Source organism: Amyelois transitella, chromosome 13, assembly GCF_032362555.1.
Source record: "Amyelois transitella isolate CPQ chromosome 13, ilAmyTran1.1, whole genome shotgun sequence".
NCBI classification, from domain to species: Eukaryota; Metazoa; Arthropoda; class Insecta; order Lepidoptera; family Pyralidae; genus Amyelois; species Amyelois transitella.
In genome coordinates, this window is record NC_083516.1 from 1,628,575 (window position 1) to 1,649,429 (window position 20,855).

Genomic DNA, 20,855 nt, shown 5'->3' on the forward strand with positions numbered 1-20,855 from the left:
TATCCTTGAATAACGAATCATCCTGTTTACCTCATAACCAACATCCTCAGGGCGATAATCCTGACATTTATTACGAAGATCACGTCTTGATGAGTCACGATCTGGGATTCGGCAAGGCCCAAACGTTAACCCCGGTTAAAGCTTCGATGTAAAACATTTGAGACGATAAGACACACAAACTTGCAAATTTTATGAGTCATAATATACCACAGGAATTCGGTGTCCTAATTTTAAAGGTGAGGGAAAATCCTTTTTACCGGCGGCACCCTGGGTTTTTACCTGGAAGAGCGTGGGACTCCTAGCACCTAATATGCCAGTCTACCCACTAAAACCTGGTTCTGGCTATTTTGAGGGTCTCATGGAATCGCAAGGAATACGATTTTCATGGATATCGTAAAAGGCGACTAAGGGCTATGCTAATAAACTTGGGATTCTTCTTGTAGGCGATGGGCTAGTAACCTGTCACTATTTAAATCCAAATTTCATTATAAAACCATACAGCTGAACGTGGCCTTTTAGTCTTTTGAAGTCTGTTGACTCTGTCGTCTCAGCAAGGGGTATAGACGTGAAAGTATGTGTGTATCAAGAAAGGGTGCGCTGTTAGAGAGCAAAAGCGAGATCATCGCACTCACAACAACATTAGGACATTATTAGGAAGGTTGGCTGAGCCATGGCTGGTGAAGGGGTAGTGTCTTATTTAAGATATTAAGCTATATACGTACGTAGTATAGAACAAAGTCGCTTTCTCTGTCTCTTTGTATGCTTAAATCTTTAAAACTATGCACCGGATTTTGATGCGGTTTTTTTCAATAGATAGAGTGATTCAAGAGGAAGGTTTATATGTATAATAACATCCATTAAATAATGGAAAAATACTGTTATTTTTGAGGTTTCTAATGTGATGTTGTTAATTATCATATTTTTTTCCGCTTACATTGCAAACGCAGGCTGAACCCTACGAGATTTATCAAAATAATGTACTAATTATTTGAACACATTGAAAATGTCTACAGAAAACTCCGCGATGGTATATGTCTATCTCTCATATGGATATCCCACAATATTTTTTTTTTCTTTTACTTTTTACGACAATCAGCATTTCACTCGTGCGAAGCCGGGGCGGCTCGCTAGTATTATATATAGCTTATAAATTTGTCTATGACATACTATACTTATATCATGAAACCATATGAACACTTCGTGACTTATCCAGTCTGGGCGGCCTTACCTTTTGTCTTAGGCTATGCGTCACGACTGACGTGTGACGTCAAAAAGCGAGAGATCAGGTTACTGTGGCTTTTAGAATTAATTGACCCAATTACCAACTGAAGCAGACCTTTAGCAGTTTATTATGCGATTAACACGACATATAAAGAATTCGGTAGGTGGTCGTTGACGCAACAAGACCATGTATTATGAAGCCTCCGACTCAAAAATGAGGGGTGTTGAAAGTTGAATGTGTCTGTATAATTTTGCCATTCCATACTTACAAATGGAGCGATTAGCGAATGTTAATTATTTTTTTAATTCATACAAACACACATACATATAGTCACGTCTATATCCCTTGTGGGGTTGACAGAGAAAACTATCTTGAAAAGACTGAACGGCCATACAGCCAGGTAAAAGAATTGTTGAGATCGTACACCATCACTTTACATTCATTCTTTTTTCAATTCGGCCCAGTAGTTCCCGAGATTAGTGCGTTCAAACAAACAAACAAACTCTTCAGCTTTATAATATTAGTATAGATATATATTATATTTATTTTATTCTTCCTTCTTCTGTGATTTTTTGTTTTTAAAATTTAAATTAAGTGTCTATTATTGCAATAGCATTTAGCTAATGAATCATCAATGGAAGTTTTGAAGGTCGTCGACCCTCTCCCTGTTTCAATACGCCACATTATCATTGTTTTGTGATAAGAATAACTTAACCAAATTGTTAACAACAGGCGATATATGCCTAGTCTTTTTGTAGGTATGTGTTAAGAGAGTATTGTTTGAAATATTATTGAAATTAAAATCTGAGTTTTGTGTAAGTTGAACGGTCACGTCGTGATTTGGCCAATAACCAATAGAAAATATGATGCCCAAAATGAAAATAAAATACAACAATATCTTTATTTGTATTACAAATCGCGCGCAAACCTTTGTAACGAATAACCATAAATCTACTACGCCAATTTTGATGTAATTTGGCACGGTTATAGAGCAGATCTTAGAAACTTACTTTTTAATCGATGGATACATGGATGTCGTAAAAGGAGACTTTGGGATAGGCTTATAAACTTGGGATTCTTTTAGGGCACGGGCTAGCAATCTGTCACTACTTGAATCTCAATTCTATCATTCAACCAAACAGCTGAAAGTGACCTGGCAGTATTTTTAAAACTGTTGGCTCTGTCCACCCCCAAGGGATATGGACGTGAGTTTACTTTTTAATCCTCAGGCTGATACTTCAATTTTCCATTTTTTCCTAACTAATTTAAGACAGATTGTATTTTTTTAAGGGACGTAGGTACACTATTTTCATAGCACTCACTTCAAGAGATAAAGATCTCAATTTTCACAAACCAAGCGAATTCGCAACAAAATTTCGCCACTCGCCCACTATTCTGACCTTTTCAAGCGATTTACATACTGTTCCGCATGTTGCCACAGATTATACAACCTTAAACGTCATTTTTATGCGTTATGCCTCATTTGTTTACTGCCTTGACCTACACAGCTAATGACGTGAAAATAGATTTGACGATTAATTCACAGATTAAATAATTATTATTTTTTTGATTGTGTTAAATTTTGTTTAAGTATTTAATATTATATTTTTTTTTATTTTTTAAAATCTTTTCTACTCCACTGATGTCCATAACGTTGACTGTCACTCTGTAACGCAAGAGTTTTAGATAATTTAGGTAAACCTTACCTAAATTACACAAAAGCTAATGCATTGAGCATACGCAAACAATAAACAAACAATATCTGCCATGTTTACTTTCTACTGCGAGTATAACCTGTGTACTTAAACTGTCATCGTTGGTATAATGCCTAATGGTAAGCAAACCGACAATTTGTCAGCAACCATCCATATAATGCTGTAATGTACATATATTATGTTTTCCGCACTTCTAAAACTTTTCCAAGTATGTACCAAGCAAGTAAACAAATTCTTGAGTTTACCATAACAAATATCTCAATCCGATGTAAAAGTATATTGTCATTCTTCAGTAAAAAGGTACCTTCTTATCGTTTCCCTTTACATTTTAAACTTATTGATATTCAAAAGGAGACAATATACGTGTTGAATAGCAATGAGGCGACCAAATTTGGTGCTATGATAGTTCATTGTTACCTAACGGGTCTTCGGCGTAAGCAAGGATTATGATGATCATATTTTTGTTGCTAAGCGAGCACATTCGAATTTAGAATTTCAATATTTGACGGTATATTTGCCGCAGTTGAATTCTCGATTCTGAACCAAAAGGTGGGGTTCGAATTGTTTTGGAAGATTTTTTTCTAATTGGTCTACGTATTTAATGTTTATCTATTTGTATTGGTTATAAAACACAAGTCTGGAACTTAACGATTGCTCATATCTTAGTATGCGATTTGTACTGTATGTATATAAATAAGTCATTATTTTTTAAACGCCTTTTTGTCAGGATACAAATGAAGGTCGTATTTTAGAACTTTTAAGGAACTGGAAAGTTTTGTCTTTAAGTTTTTCTCAATTTTCGGACATATTCTTCGAACATACGAGTACGTGGTTATCAATCAATCGAGTGGTAATCAAATCGTATAGCAAAATTTCCACGTAAACAATCATACATACCTACATGACAACACACTGTAGGTATCTGGAGCACAATAAGATAAAGTTATCGACAGTTGTCTAACGTTCCTCTATTTCTGGAAATTTTTCTTTTTAAAATGTTGAAAAGTTGCGGCAAAGCCGTGTGGTTCCCGGCACCATTACATAAAATAATAGGACCACTCCATCTCTTTCCCACGGATGTCGTAAAAGGCGACTAAGGGATAGGCTTATTAACTTGGGATTCCTCTTTTAGGCGATGGGCTAGCAACCTGTCACTATTTGAATCTCAATTCTATCACTAAGCCAAACAGCTGAGCGTGGCCTATCAGTCTTTTCAGGACTGGTGGCTCTGTCTTCCCCGCTAGGGATATAGACGTGATCATATGTATGTATGAAAAGTTGCTATTGTGAATATTGGTGATAGTGTCAGGACAGGACAGAGTTTGCTAAAAGGCAATTTAATAACCAAGCTAGATACTTAGCAACAATATAAGCTATAATATAATAAATATAGAAATAGATATGTAGATATCTATCTCTATATTTATCTATTCTACCAAATTATTTTTGTAAGAAACGGTTAATCGATTGGCTGAAACAATTAGAATGTTAAGACCGAAAAATTACTTGAACGTGTTAAATTATGTACCATTTTGTTAAAGAAATTAATAGGTATATTTTGAATTTTGAATTTGAATCTTCTATGCTTGTTTCGAAGCGTAGAAAAAACAATGTGCTTACTCACTTTCCGCGTTGACTGTAAAAGCCAATCGAGGGCGAGGTATATAAATTTGAGATAGTTACCTAGGAATCTTATTTCTAGTAACAATCAAGTTAAAAAGTAATGAGTGAATAGACATAAATTGAGCTTCCGTGCACCACTTTATCTAGAACTCATCTTGCTTACCACCAGGCAGGCAAAGATCAAACGAAGTCAAGTTATGTTATTAAAAAAAAAGTTACAGTCCGTGTAATTTTTTTTTTATATAAAAATTTATAGTTTTTTTTTAAGTGACCTTTAGTTTTATTGTAAATATTATTAGCTTAATCTTAAAAACATAAAAGGATACAGACTAGATGTGAGTGTTTGTGGTCGATTTTATATGTAGAAAGTCTGAACATGTTTCGACTTCATATCTCGGACACATCAAGTCATTGTTTGTGTATGGTCGTAAATATATAGTGACGTCATAGCCAACTTTCAACTGCCAACAGGATTTTACAAACAAACGCTTTCTGAGTGTCTGCTTTCCTTCAATAAAGTGACTCAAGATAAGAGTAAGTAACATGTATAAAGCGCGCATTATTAGCAAATAAGATTATCCATAAATGTCCATACATTATTGTTAATGCGAAAGTCTATCTGTTCCGATTTTGGTGTAAATTTATAATAATATGCATATATTTAAGTATTCGTAGTCATAACAAAATAACGAACTTTTTCTGTGAATTCCCGCGGGAACGGAAAGCACGAGAAAAATTGAAAAACTTGTGAAAAATATAATAAATAATACTTTTTTAAGAGTTACCGTTGGTCGTATTTGATATACATATATGTATATGTTTGTCACCACTTACAATATATTGTTAAACCCTTTTTTATTTACTGTATAAATAATAATCTGAAACAAATACATCTTAAACTTATTTAGGCGGGTTTTACTAAAGACAGAATTCAGTTACTCTATTTTCTCGACACTCCACTAATGCAGGAGAGTTCTTATGATTGACACTTTATCTAATAAGGCTCATTAGAAACCTAATTGGTATTTAATGCAGTTTTTGTCAGAAATTACCTGTAATTTGTGTCAATAACGAAAACAAAGCAATCTCGGTTGGCCAATGGAGCTATCTTTGAACTATGAGAGAGCAGATAAGATATTATATTTCGTCACTAGCTGGGCCCGCGACTTCGTCCGCGTGAAATAGTTATATTGGGCATCATTGAAGCTCTCAAGAATGAATAATTTCCCCCGTTTTTTTCACATTTTGCATTATTTCTTCGCTCCTAATAGTTGCAGCGTGATGTTATATCTAGCCTTCCTATACATACTCCTATACTTTTTCAATTCGAACCAGTAGTTCCTGAGATTTGCGAGTTCAAACAAACAAACAGACAAACAAACTCTTCAGCTTTATAATATTAGTATAGATAGCAGGCTCCGTAGCGTGGTACGCTCGGCGCCATGGTCACGTCTATATCCCTTATGGGGTAGACAGAGCCAACAGTCTTGAAAAGACTGATAGGACACGTTCAGCTATTTTGGCTTAATGATAGAATTGAGATTCAAAAAGAGACAGGTTGCAGGCTCATCGCCTAAAAAAAAGAATCCTAATCCCAAACTTTTAAGCCTATCCCTTATTCGCCTTTTAGGACATCCATGGGAAGAGTGGTCCTATTCTTTTTTGTATTGGTGCCGGGAACCACACGGCATTGATGTGTCGCCTTGTATTATGATATGTATGTATACCTAATATGTTGGCTAGTGGTGTTGCACGTCTTTCCGATAGCCAATGGGCATCACCCCTACATTCGCCATTAAGTAAATGCATTAGAATAGAATAGATTTATTTTCAAAATTGGATACAAATTATCACTTATTGACGTCACATCACTTAAATCTAATTATATCTACTTCCAAAGCGCGTGTGTAGAAGAAGCGGCGGAATAAACTACAGCATTTTCACGGTACGTCAATTTACGAATATAGATCTCTTAAATCTAAATCGTGGACGAACGCACATTGTCTACTCAAAAAAAAAATGTAAATTAGTATAAAACTAATGATTTCAATACTCATTTGAACTACACTACATTTCTACTAAGTTGTTTCGAATTGATAAGTGCATTAGTACATAATTATAGGTATCTACCTAACTAATTGTTTTGCAGACGTGACCGCCTACACTGTCGTTATCTTATCGACAAATTAAAACGTGACAGTATGCCTTTTTAACGTTTGAACACGATGGTCGAGTAGTTCAATTATCCGACTAGTGTGTACACCTATAATTCACTTGGGTTCAAAACCCAATGACTCTTTCTTAAGTACGTAATGAGCTTACGGCTGTAAACAGATATCCACCTAAATGTAACTACGTCTTCATCACATGAACTGGAGAGGAAACCTGCATCATAACCATGATCCAACTAGAACTCCATAACCTTCTCATAGATGTCGTAAAAGGCGACTAAGGGACATTCCCTTAAATGTCTTTTACGACATCAATGACATGAATGAGACATAATAAACTAAGATTCTTCTTATAGACGATTGGCTAGGAACCTGTCACTGTTTGAATTTCAATTCCGTTACAAAGCTTATATTTTAAATCACGTTTAGATGTATGGCTTCCATACAGCTAAACGTGGCCTTTTTGTCTATCCAAGGCTGGTGGCTCTGCCTTCACCGTAAGGGATAAAGTCGTCATTATAAATATGACTATATTCGTTAAAATCTTCAGGCAAAAATCTAGCTAACTTAAAAGCTGAGCCTGAGCTTCCACAAAAACCATTAGCAGAATTAAAATGATCGATCCATTTATCATTTTTAACATCGACCGTTCAACTTGACACGATTTTCCTTATAGGTATACGAAACAATAGCAACGCTTACAATGGGTCCAGTACCTAAAGTGATTCCTACACGCAATGCCGCTTGACCTGGTCTCACCTGGACATCTACACACATACATATGGTCACGTCTATATCCCTTGCGGGGCAGACAGAGCCAACAGTCTTGAAAGGACTGAATGGCCACGTTCAGCTATTTGGCTTAATGATAGAATTGAGATTCAATTAATGAAGAATCCCAAGTTTATAAGGCTATCTCTCAGTCTTCTTTTACGACATCCATGGAAACGAGATGGAGTGTCCTATTCTTTTTTTTTTATTGGTGCCGTGAACTACACGTGTATGTTATATACTTACTATGAAAGAAAATGCTTATTTAATTCCCACATCTGCGAGAAAGAAAACTAACACGTATCAAGTTATTTACAAAAACAAGTTATTTATCTATAAAAAAAATCTTAAATTATGTGGAAAATGTTTAGTCATATAATATTTTATAGCAAAGTCACTCGTCCCAGTGGGAACCCGAATCGTTTAAGTTGGTATTTAGCAGGAATGTCACGCGACCGGGCAAATACCACACCGTGAGGAAATACTGCAATCCATTCATAATGTCAGTTTTACATACATACATAAAACACGTCTGTATTCCTTGCGGGGTAGACAGAACTAACCGTCCCGTAAAGACCGAAACGCCACGCTCAGCACTACTTATTATCTAATGTACAGTTTGGTGGACATACATTTTTAATTGCGGGCTAGTATTATATATTTAACTAGCTGTGCCCGCAACTTCATCCACGTTAAAAATAGTTATTATGGGCATCATTGAAGCCCTCAAGGATGAATAATTTTCCCCGTTTTTTTCACATTTTCCATCATTCGCTCCAAATAGTTGCAGCGTGATGATAAATAGACTAAAGCCTATTCTAATCCTAGTCTATTAAACACAAAAATATTATTTCAATTCGAACTGAGATTAGCGCGTTCTAACAAACTCTTCAGTTTTATAATATTACATACATACATACATATGGTCACGTCTATATCCCTTGCGGGGTAGACAGAGCCAACAGTCTTGAAAAGACTGAATGGCCACATTCAGCTATTTGGCTTAATGATACAAATGAGATTCAAATAGTGACAGGTTGCTAGCCCATCGCCTAAAAAAGAATCCCAAGTTTGTTAGCCTATCCCTTAGTCGCCTTTTACGACATCCACGGGAAAGAGATGGAGTGGTCCTATTCTTTTTTGTATTGGTGCCGGGAACCACACGGCACTAGTATAGATTAATCTTTGAAATATTATAAACTTTATATTGTCCGACCTACTGTACCGTTTGACAGACTCGGACCGACTGGATTGAACGTGTGTTATTACTAGGGTTGCCACCATTTTTTTGAAGCAAAATAGTATTTATTTTTAATAAAAAAAATATTATACTTTTAGGAAATTCAGGATAAAAAAATTAGTAGACATCTATTTTCACTCATTATTTTTATTTTTCCATGAGTATTTATTATTACTTTTCGCTTTGGCCATCAAGGTTCTATTTATTTAAAAATAATTTTAGGCATAATACATGGATGAGTTTCGTTCAAAAATTCCCTTTACAGCGCTGCGGGTGCGTTCCATTCACAGTTAATTAAAAAAATACGCGACAATATAATTAGCGATAAAAATATAGTATCTATCTTTTGTCCTATATTGCTTTTCTATAATACAATATAGTACAATTGACTAAAATATAGTACGATACTTTATAATATAGTACCCGGCGCAGTGTCACTGACCAGACTACTCGTAGGTCGGACGAAGTGCACGGGCCCTTAGCTAAACATATCCTTAATAGTTCAGTCTTTATTTAGCCAGGAATGTTACCGCAAGGTGATTGACTCCGCCGTTTTAGGAAACAATGTGCCACCAAAATAACCTATACGCGATAATTACCTACAGTACGATCAATTTATTACAATTTTTAGTTGCGACCATCCCATATATTTTCTGTTTAAAGTATTCAAAGTATATTATACATACATACATTAATCACATCTATATATACCTTGCGGGGTAGGCAGAGCCGAAAAGAGTGATAGGCTACGTTCAGCTGTTTGGCTAAATGATAGAATTGAGATTCAAATAGCGAGAGGGTGCTAGCCCATCGCCTAAAAGAGGAATCCAAACTGTACAAGCCTATCCCTTAGTCGCGTTTTACGACAAATATAAGTAAATTACAAAAAATCTAAATAAAACAACACCACCATAAGTATCAGGATTCTAATGTGACAACAAATCAACTTCCTAAACATATCGGTGACATCATAATCAACAGCTTACGTCCTAACAACGCCGGATATCCGTTAAATAACATTACTATGTTTATCTGTATGTATATAATTATAAGCCACATATATGGCCGTGTATGGACAAATAATGTCTGACATACATATGTATAATTACGTCATTAACCCTTACGGGTATCATTTAAGCTATCACCAATTTAATTAGTTTTGTGTTTCTTAAATAATAGGGTTTGTCCTCAACATAGTAGATCTGACACCAAAATGTAGTCACCAAACAATGCAAAATCAGTTCCACAATAAATCACCTAAAATCCTGAGATATAAGGTCTAGTACCAAATAAATGTTTTTGTATGTATTATAATAGGTGTGTCCTAATAAGTATTTAAGCAAACTAATTTAAAGAGATCACCAATAAATCATATTATGTTACTAGAAAATTGCATTAAGTTCAAATAAAAAATTAGGGTTGTCATCATCGTTTCAACCAAAAGATTCTGCTACTTAACTAGACTCCCAAGGTTCTAAATTTCCACTGGTAGTATAAATTATATATTTAAATAAAATTTTTAGCAGAGTAGTAAATAAAACAATTAAAGTTAAAATAATCAATATTTATTGTTGAAAATAATTACCACTGAACAATCAGCGCGGGTTTAAAATAGCTGGCTTATGGCTAGCAGAATAGTAGATAAAACACTTAATTAAAGTTAAAATAATCAATATTTATTCTTAAAAATAATAACCACTGAACAATCAGCGCCGGTTTAAAATAGCTGGCTTATGGCTAGCAGAATAGTAGATAAAACACTTAATTAAAGTTAAAATAATCAATAGTGCTACTACCCATCGTTGAGGCCGGATTGGTCAATTTTTAAAGCGCGCCAATTTGTCTCCGCCCCTTTGATCATTTTTTCATTAAAATTATAAATTGATGTATTAAATTGGTAACGAATACTATTAATTTAATATCTGAACGAAATAAAATGTTACTACTGTATTGGTGACAAAATATCAAATAAAAAGGAGTCGCAGTCAGGGATCGATAATCGATTTATTTGGTGACAGATCTACCATTCTGAGCACAGAGCTATTATTTAAGTAACAAAACTATTATTATAAGAACGAAGTTTATATTCATGTAATTCAATATAATTTTATTGGTTATCGATCTCTTATTTTACACATATATTAACATTAATTTGATTATTCATACCTGGGAACAATTTTTGTTTATCTGAGAACGAAAATATTTCGTGGCGATAGATCTATTTATTAGGTGATACAACTTGATGACAAATATAAATTTTGGTGACAGAAAATATGGTTCCCAACCCTTACGGGGTAGACAGGGCCAATGTGTCTTGAAAAGACTAAGGGCTACGATCATGTGTATGGCATATAGATAGAATTGAGATTCAACTATCTAGTTTTTACACGAAGCGACTACCGTCTGACCTCCGGAACCTTTGCTGGAGTATATCATAAAGTTGATCAATTAAAGTGACATTAAATTGTTGTATGTGAATATTTAAGAAACTTTATTTTATTTTTTACCTGGTTAAAAGCTTATTGAAAAATTCTTAGTTAATGTTTATTCTGTCTATGTTTTTGTAAACCAAAATTTCTTAGTTAATATTTATCTATATCATTATCATATATGTATCTCTTAATTGTTTCCATTTTTCCTATATGGTCGTCGTATGAACACTGTTTTTTATTGCAGTGTAGATCGTAACCTTACAATTTTACTACTATGTATAGTTTTACTACAATTTGTTACGTGTATTTAAATAAATAAAAAAAAAGAACCTAACACATATTGGATCATAGTTCCTGAATGTGTGTGAATACTCACAATGTTTTAACGAGGTAATAACATCGGTTAGCAATTAAACTAATGTAGGTACGTAACTCAGATAAGAGAAATTGGTTCGCATTGAGATAAAAATTTGTAAATAAGTTGGAATAAGGGATTACCTTACAAAACATTATTACTTACAACAACAACAAAAATAACATAATTTTCAGTAAATCACTTTAAAATAAACAAACTCATTACTTAATTAACGAGTTTACGTTTCGCGAGCCTTATTATTATTTGGCTCAGTATAGTTTTGGCTACCTCAACAACTTGACTTGTAATAATTGTTTAAGAGGAAAAACATTGTTGTTCACAGTTCTATATGGATAACATGTTAGTCTTAATTCAGTGTATTTTGTGAGAATATGGGTTTTGGAGAAATAAGTGCTTTGTTGTACAGAATAGAGACTTTGCGGTAAGACCACGAATGATCCTAATCCTAATTGAAGTACCTATACAAAGTATTAATGAGTTATAGTATGTTTATTTGTTACCTACTCGTATTGTGAACACCTATCAAATTTTTCTGTAAGAATAAGTTATTTTTTATGCTGCAAGTTATCTCCCTGAAGAAATAAAATACTGAATAAAAAAATCGTGGTAATCAAGGTATATTTCCAAACCAACTTAGCTTTAGGTACTTAACTTACCTACTTTTAATAAAAGTGCATTTTATTTCATTGAATTTGAACGGTCAATCCCGAGAAATGGGAATAATCCTACCTACGTATGTAAGTTCAAATTCGAAAAATACAAATTCAAAAATCTCTTTATTGCGGAAACACAGGTAGAAAAGATGAGTCGTGTATTATCGCATTGTTCTTAATCCATTGCTGTTTTTGTTCCAGGCTGCACCGGCCGTACTCAGTGCAAGGCGACATGGAGCACGCTCTGCAGCACCGCGAGCGGGTGGGCGTGCAGGACTTTGTGCTGCTTGAAGACTACCGCTCGGAAGCGGCCTTCATTGATAACCTGAAGAAGCGGTTCCATGAAAATATAATTTATGTGAGTTTCGTCATTAATTTCTATTTATTAAAGTTGCTCGTCGTAAGCCCAAAGAACTGTACAACAAAATTAAGTATTCGGCGGCCTCTGTGGCGCAGCGGTAGTACGCTTGTCTGTGACACTGGAGGTCACGGGTTCGAATCCCGGCCAGGGCTTGACGAGAAAAGAACTTTTTCTGATTGGTCTGGGTTTTGGATGTTTATCTGTATAAGTATTTATTATATAATATATAGTATCATTGAGTTAGTATCTCGTAACACAAGTCTCGAACTTACTTCGAGGCTAACTCAATCTGTGGAATTAGTCCCGTATATATTTATTTATTAAGTATCAATCCTTTATTTTCACAAAAACATATTGGGTACCTTTTATGTTAGCTTTTTGGTGATGGCTTGATGAGTTAAGTTAGTTCTCTCAAGAGAGATATGCTCATGCACTAGTAAAATATTGCTCTTTTTTCCCTCTTCCTAATGTCTTTTCTTCGCCATGAATCTTCCTTTTCCCCCCTTTTCCTACAGCTCTAATTCATTTTAGATTATGTTAGAACACGACATGTCTTAAAGACTTCCTTCCAAAGGTACGGTGGGCCGAAGATACACATGCCACCTTGCATTGAGTATTATACGGTAGGAGGTCCAACTATATCTCGGGCTCACTGTACGAAAAAGACCAGCTTAACAATATTGTGTGCATTTAACAATTCCACTCTCGAAATTAAGGGCTTTGTCCTAGACCTATTGATCAAGCACTCAAAGTATTTGGTATTTTGTCCACAGACATACATCGGCAACGTGTTGATATCTGTTAACCCGTACAAGAACCTTCCCATCTATACGGAAGAGAAGACTAAACTCTACTACAAGAAGGCGTTCTTCGAAGCCCCACCACATGTGTAAGATACACATATATTTTCCTATATCCTATTTCCTAACGTATCTTATTAAGGACGTCCTGGTAAAGAGCCAGGTCAAAAGTACCCGAAACCGCCGAGCTTGCATGAAGAGAGTTATGAATGTGGATGAAGCGAAGAAAGTATGCAAAGATCGTGGCAAGTGGAAAGAGGTAGTCTCTGCCTACCCCTCCGGAAGGAGGCGTGATGTTATGTATGTTTGTATGTATCTCTATCCTATATTTATAAGAGTACTCGAAACCGACGAGCTTTAATGAAAAGAGTTATGAATGTCGATGAAGCAAAAGAAGTATGCAGGGATTAAGGCAAGTGGAAAGAGAAGTCTTCGCAAACCCTCCGGCAAAGAAGCGTGCTTTACATATATAGTATGTGTATATTGTGGTGTTCTTGCGTAGATTCGCCCTGGAAATTCTGTGTAAATTCGTCCATAAATTTTCATATTCCAGAGAAGGAATAATGACACGCTAGGTGTCATGATTACAAATAGTGTAGTCTTATGCCTCAGAACATTTATCGATATTTATTATCACAACAATATCACAAGCTTATCGCGATAAAATATTTATTGAGAACGGCGTAATGATGTGTTCGATTATCGTACATGATTTAACGCGTAAAGAATGTTATTCCCAAGGTCAGTCTACCCTGAACACCCTGGTATGTGATAATCTACCATCTCCACCAGACATTAGTCAAGTTTGCTTCCTCTCAGGATAGGAGCGCTGCTTTCGCTTTTGAAAACGATCCAGAAGTACCGTGTGGTTCCTGGCACTAAAGAATAGGACCACTCCATCTCTTTCCCACGGATGTCGTAAAAGGCGACTAAGGGATAGGCTAATAAATTTGGGATTCTTTTTGTAAGCGATGGGCTTGCAACCTTTCACTATTTGAATCTCAATTTCATTATGAAGCCATACAACTGAACGGCGCGGTTCTGCCCCGCAAGGGATAAAGACGTGATAATATGTAGGTATATATGTATGTAACAAAAGTGATTTATTTATTTTCTTACTATTTACTATTCCTTTTAACTGTGTAAATTTCTGTGCAATAAACATGTTACAAAAGAACAAATCATTTATATGAATTTTCATTGCAGCTTCGCTATCGCCGACAACGCTTATCGGTCTTTGGTTTACGAACACAGGGAGCAGTGCATATTGATCTCAGGTAAGTTCCCAAGTAACATAAGGCTCTATAACTAAGCTTTTTATCACCACCCGGCACCAATATAAAAAAGAAAAGGACCACTCCATCTCTTTCCCATGCGCTAGCGACCTGTCACTATTTGAATCTCAATTCTATTTGCTGAATGTGGCCTATCAGACTTTTCAAGGCTGTCGGCTCTGTCTACCCCAAAAAGAATAAAGACGTAATTGTATGTACAAGGCATATAATAAATTATTTTTTTATTTTAAAGGTGAATCCGGATCGGGGAAGACTGAGGCGTCCAAAAAGGTCTTAGAGTACATCGCGGCTAGAACCAACCACCTCCACAATGTGGAGACAGTCAAAGACAAACTATTGCAGAGCAATCCCTTACTGGAAGCATTCGGAAACGCCAAAACTCACAAAAACGACAATTCCAGTCGTTTTGGCAAGTACATGGACATACAGTTCAACTACGAGGGCGCTCCGGAAGGGGGTCATATTCTTAATTACCTTCTAGAGAAGTCTAGAGTGGTCAGCCAGATGTCTGGAGAGAGGAACTTCCATATCTTCTATCAGTTGCTCGCTGGGGCGGACCCTGAGTTGCTTAATCAGTTGAGGCTTCAGAATAAGCCGGAGAACTATAAATATACTACTGACACGGTAAGTAATGCACTATCTTTTTCTTGTGGTATCTTCTGTGTGAATGTGGCGACAAGTCACAATAACTAATCATATAACGCGCTCAGCCAATAACAGTGAAGAATCTAAATCGCGCTAACAAAGATTTGACGGATTGGAACATAAATACAACCTCCGACTCAACATCGTCTGTCGCGCGGTTCCCCAGGCATCACACCTAGCCTGGTGGAAGATCTTCCCTTTGGTGGTCAAGCCAAATCACAGCTATAGTAGAACCGCCTAAATGAGTCCTCGCCCGCGGAGTACAGGGGCGCGGGGGTATGACGACGAAGGGGAACGAAAGAGGTGCGGGCGGCGGTCGAGCGTAGCGTGTAATACAAGGGGCGAAATGTTACTGGACATTTCTTGAGATATGTGACGTCATAGTGGTTAGCGGCAAACAGGTGAAGATTTTTATTAAAAAAATAATAATGGCTATACAAAATTTGAATGAAACAACTGTAAACTATACAACGTGTTCCTTTTGTTATCCCATAACTCCATGGTATCAACGAGACCACGTACATGAATTAAATAGCATAAGCATTTTTCGATTATTGTTATTTTCAAATTTTTATTTTTCATACAAAACAATTCGATAAAAATGTGATTTTATGATATATAGGTATGATATGTAGGTAAAAAAAAGGTAATAAAGTTATGTATGTAATATTTATTTATGCAAAATTTATCAAAATTATAAATCAATCACTTATGTCCATAATATCACTATCACTGGAACTTGATTCTTCACTTTCACAACAGCCATCATCAGAATCATCAGAATCGTCTTGCACATTAATAATAAAATCAACAACTTCATCTAGGACTCCATCATGTTTGCAATATTCGTCTTCGATTTTAATCACGTGTTTAACACAATTCTCCCATTTCTCTTTGGGATATTCAGCAAATAATCTCTCTAATATTTCTTTTTTCTGGTCCAAATTAGAGTCGATACTTTTTTGTGCTAATTGTCCTTTGATATCACCCCAGACCAACTCAATTGGGTTCAGGTCTGGGTGATATGGAGGCAAACGCAATACTTCGTGTCCGTTTCTTTTCAATACCTCGTCAATTTTGTAAATATCTTCTGTGAAATTACTTTTAATTAATTTATATAAGTCATCCTTTCTAAGTTTTTCATCAAAAGGCACGTTATGTCGTCGTAGCCATTCTTGCATAGTTGGCTTGGTAGAAGCCATAGTTGGCTTTTTCTCTTCTCGAACCGAATGATAAGCTGCGTTGTCCATTACTATGACAGAATTTTGCGGTATATTAGGCATGAGCTTTTCATTTATCCATTTACTGAAATTTGCGAAATTCATAGAATCGTGATAATCACCTGTTTTACATTTGGATTTGAATATCACAAGGGCTCCGTCTACAAATCCAATTTGACCTCCACAATGTACGATGATCAAACGGTCCCCTTTACCAATATGATAGAACGCCAAGTTCATCCTTTGATTGCCAACATTTTGAAACGTTATGAGACGCGTTTACATAAGTTTCGTCAAGGTATAAAATATGTCTTCCTTCTCTACGATATTTTTTAATAGTATTTAGGTATTTCCACCTCCACGATGTGATATTTGGCTGTTCGATAAGGAGTTTCCTTTTAGATCCGCATTTCTTAAATTTAAAACCTAGATCATGTAATAATAGCCTTAAATATTCCCTGCCGCAGTGTAATATATTCTCTTCTCTAAGTACAGCGTTCAAAGTTTTCAGAGTAGGTATTTTTTTGAAAATTGTGTAAAACTGAGTGACTTTTCTTCTTACCACTCCTTTTGTGAAATCGTCTATTTCCACTCTTTTTCTACGAACCTGTTTTGGTTTTCTCGGTGATTTAAATCTCTCGTTGTCATTTAATGCTTTCCCTTGTTGTACAATTCTAGATACAGTCTTTTCTGATAGTCCAGTAACTTCTGCTACAGTTTTATTTAAAGGTATATCTTGTTTATATTCATCAGAATTTGGGTCGAGTTTCTTTTTTCTAAAATATTCATATACGTTAAACGCCATTTGTTTGCACTGACTATTAATTCTATGTCCGAAAATATTTCGACTCATCTTGAGAATGTAATCTCATGTATAATTTTCACAAGGCGTCCGCAACTGTCAACACGTGTGATCGCTAACCGCGTAGCGAGCGAACTGAGTTTTTACAAGAATGCGCCCGCCGCCCGCACCTCTCTCGGTCCCCTTCGTCGTCATACCCCCGCGCCCCTGTACTCCGCGGGCGAGGACTCATTTAGGCGGTTCTACTATACCGCTTCATGACTATCGTCTGATTTATCAAGTTAGTCACAGTTCTGTAAATTATGTACGGAATTAAAAGCATATTATGTAGTCCATCAGCATATTAGTGCCGTGTGATTCCCGCCATTGAAGAATAGCACCACTCCATCTTTTGGATCCATGGATAACGCGAAAGGCGATTAAGGGATAGGCTTATAAACTTGGGATTCTTCTTGTAGGCGTTGGGCTAGCAACCTGTCACTATTTGAATTCCATTACAAAGCTGTAAGCGGCCGTTCGGTCTTTTCAAGTCTATTGGCTCTGTCTACCTCGCAAGGGATATAGACGTGAGAATATGTTGTGCATTTGCGTCTGGAACATAAAATTCACATCCAATACCCAATGGCCAAGCAGAAAAAGTTCTTTTCTCATCATGACCTGGCCGGGATTCGTACCCGGGACCTCCGGTGTCACAGACAAACGCACTACCGCTGCGCCACAGTACTTAGATATAATTTAAACATTAACCTTATCTTTCAGAATCCACAAATCAGTCAGTTAAAGTATGATGCGGAACAATTCCGGATCGTCCAAGGAGCTATGAAGATTATAGAGATCGGCGCCGAGGAACAAAGAGCTATCTTCGAGATAGTGGCGTCGGTTCTTCACTTGGGGAATGTCAAATTTAACACGAGCGAGAAGGGGCACGCTGAGATACTGCACCATGACGCGCATAGCAGCAGTGTTGCTGAGGTGAGTGGTTTTTAGGCACCAATCTTTCCTAAAAAGATATTTAAGTACCTACTTAACAGTAATGAATTTTTCATAGACGGTGAAGTAAAAAACACAGTGTAATACTGCACTGGTATAACTAAAATGCCGTTATCTGCCAAATCCTTGTTTTAAGTAGGTAAAACGTCAAAAATGCGGTAAAAATTTAAACTGATGCCATTCATCAATGAGAACGCCTATTCATGACTTAAAGGTACCAAAAAATCGTATATACAGATCGAAAGAGATTATTTTTTCTTATTTTACTGGTAAAAAAGTTGTAAATTCTGATGTCAGATAACGGCATTTTAGTTATACCACGGCAGAATATCACCTTGTGGTTCCCGGTACTATTAAAAAAACGAATTGGTCCACTCCATCTCTTTCCCGTGGATGTCGTCAAAGGCGACTTATAAACTTGGATTCTTCTTTGAAGCGATGGGCTAGCAACCTGACACTGTTTGAAACTCAATTCTATCATCAAGCCAAACAGTTGAGCGTGGCCTATCAGTCTTTTCCAGACTGTTGGCTCTGTCTACCCCGCAGGGGATATGGACTTGATTATATGTATGTAATATTAGTTGCTCATATACAAACATATGGTCACGTCTATACCCCTTGCGGGGTAGACAGACTTGAAAAGACTGAATGGCCACGTTCAGCTATTTGGCTTAATGATAGAATTGAGATTCAAATAGTGACACGTTGCTAACCCATCGCCTAAAAAAATCCCAAGTTTGTAAGCGTATCCCTTAGTCGCCTTTTACGTCCATGGGAATGAGATGGAGTGGTCCGATTCGTTTTGTATTGGTGCCGGGAACCACACGGCACTGCTTCTATTCCCGCGCAAATTGTGAAAGTGGCTGGGAAGGACCTGTATAACCTTATTTAAGGCGATGAGCAATCTTTCACTCTTACTTCTTTATGTGCATTCTGTTACGAGTAATTTCTAACTTTCATTATAAAGCCATCCATCCAATAAAGTGTCATTTCAGTCTTTTGAATCTTGGCTCTTTCTAGCTTGTAAAGGATGAAGACGTGATTTGTATGAATGTAAAAGTTTCATAAAGACTTTTATCTGCTTTTGGTTTGCGGAGTCGTTCTAAGCCTGTTCTAAAAGCTTGTATCTCGTTAAGTCACTTTGGTTATGTAATGGATCCTGGAGTCTAAATAGCTACATCATTAATGATAGAACTAGAATTAAACTCAAATGATAACAATATACTAGCTATAATCAATTAACCACTCATTATATTATACGACTAGCTGTGCCCGCGACTTCGTCCGCGTAGAATAGTTATTTTAGGCATCATTGAAGCCCTCAAGGATGAATAATTTACCCCGTTTTTTTCACATTTTCCTTTATTTTTTTGCTCCTTATAGTTGCAGCGTGATGTTATATAGCCTAAAGCCTTCCTCGATAAATGGTCTATTCAACTCAAAAATATTTTGTCAAATAGAACCATTAGTTCCTGAAATTAGCGCGTTTAAACAAACAAACAAACTCTTCAGCTTTATAATATTAGTATAGACAGAACTACGTATAATGCTATTAACTACGTCTAGTCTAGACCAATGATGTCACTTTTAAACATATTACAATACCTTTCTATTTTTCTAGTATTCAAACAATGGATCCTAGGACCTAACATTCTGTATTATGATAAACAATAACGAACAATTGATAGTGATTTTTAATTCTACATTCGGTTTGTGAAGTCTCCAGCAAAATAGATTTAGTTAGCCTCAAAGTAAGTTCGAGACTTGTGTTACGAGATACTAACTCAACGATACTATATTTTATAATAAATACTTATATAGATAAACATCCAAGACCCAGGCCAATCAGAATAAGTTCTTTGCTTATCATGCCCTGATTAGAAATCATTAAATAGTTGCAACCCCTAAGTAAATTGTTACATAAACAGTCGACCACAGCTTAATAAAACTTGAAAAAAATGTTAAATCTTTTCCGAGCGGTAACATTTTGTTAATCTTTAGAGCCATTCGTTTTATTTAAATCGAGAAGAGAAGGGTTACCTTATAATTGCTCAAAAAAGAAATAAATAACGCGTGAGCAAGTTAAGACTCTGTTACAAGGTTACCTCGTAACAGAGTCTTAACTTTCACACGCAAACAAAAGAAGAGTCAGTAAAATAACTGGTTGATAAAAAAACCAAATGCTAATTACACGAATAATACTTATTTTTAAACATTACATCAAACCCCGTGCCCTATCGTTATTCCCACAGGCTTATCGTTAGGGACGTGTACATGAGGTCACCGTGCGATAATACAGGTCTATTTAGGTCATACCCACATACAAGCCGTTTGACTACCTAGATGTTAAATCTATATATATATATTAACAATATGAATTATGGTTCTAATATTATTGAGTCAAAGAAGGAAACTATTCAACGCACTATAAAGGCTGTGCTTGCTTTTTTTACATGATACATAAATACATATAATCACGTCTATATCCCTTGCGGGGTAGACAGAGCCAACAGTCTTGAAAAGACTGATAGGTCACGTT

The 20,855-nt window shown here is 36.0% G+C and overlaps 1 protein-coding gene across 4 annotated transcripts in view; it reads left to right on the forward strand.

Annotated features, from left to right (window-relative positions):
• LOC106140260 (unconventional myosin IC) overlaps positions 1 to 20,855 on the forward strand; it is a 53,987-nt gene that overhangs the window by 16,322 nt on the left and 16,810 nt on the right. For all 4 annotated transcript variants that reach the window (XM_060947276.1, XM_060947278.1, XM_060947277.1 and 1 more), the window contains 5 exons: positions 12,405 to 12,561; positions 13,338 to 13,453; positions 14,571 to 14,641; positions 14,892 to 15,283; positions 18,086 to 18,298. In XM_060947276.1, the coding sequence (XP_060803259.1) occupies positions 12,405 to 12,561; positions 13,338 to 13,453; positions 14,571 to 14,641; positions 14,892 to 15,283; positions 18,086 to 18,298 (949 nt within the window). The remainder of the gene's footprint in view (positions 1 to 12,404; positions 12,562 to 13,337; positions 13,454 to 14,570; positions 14,642 to 14,891; positions 15,284 to 18,085; positions 18,299 to 20,855) is intronic.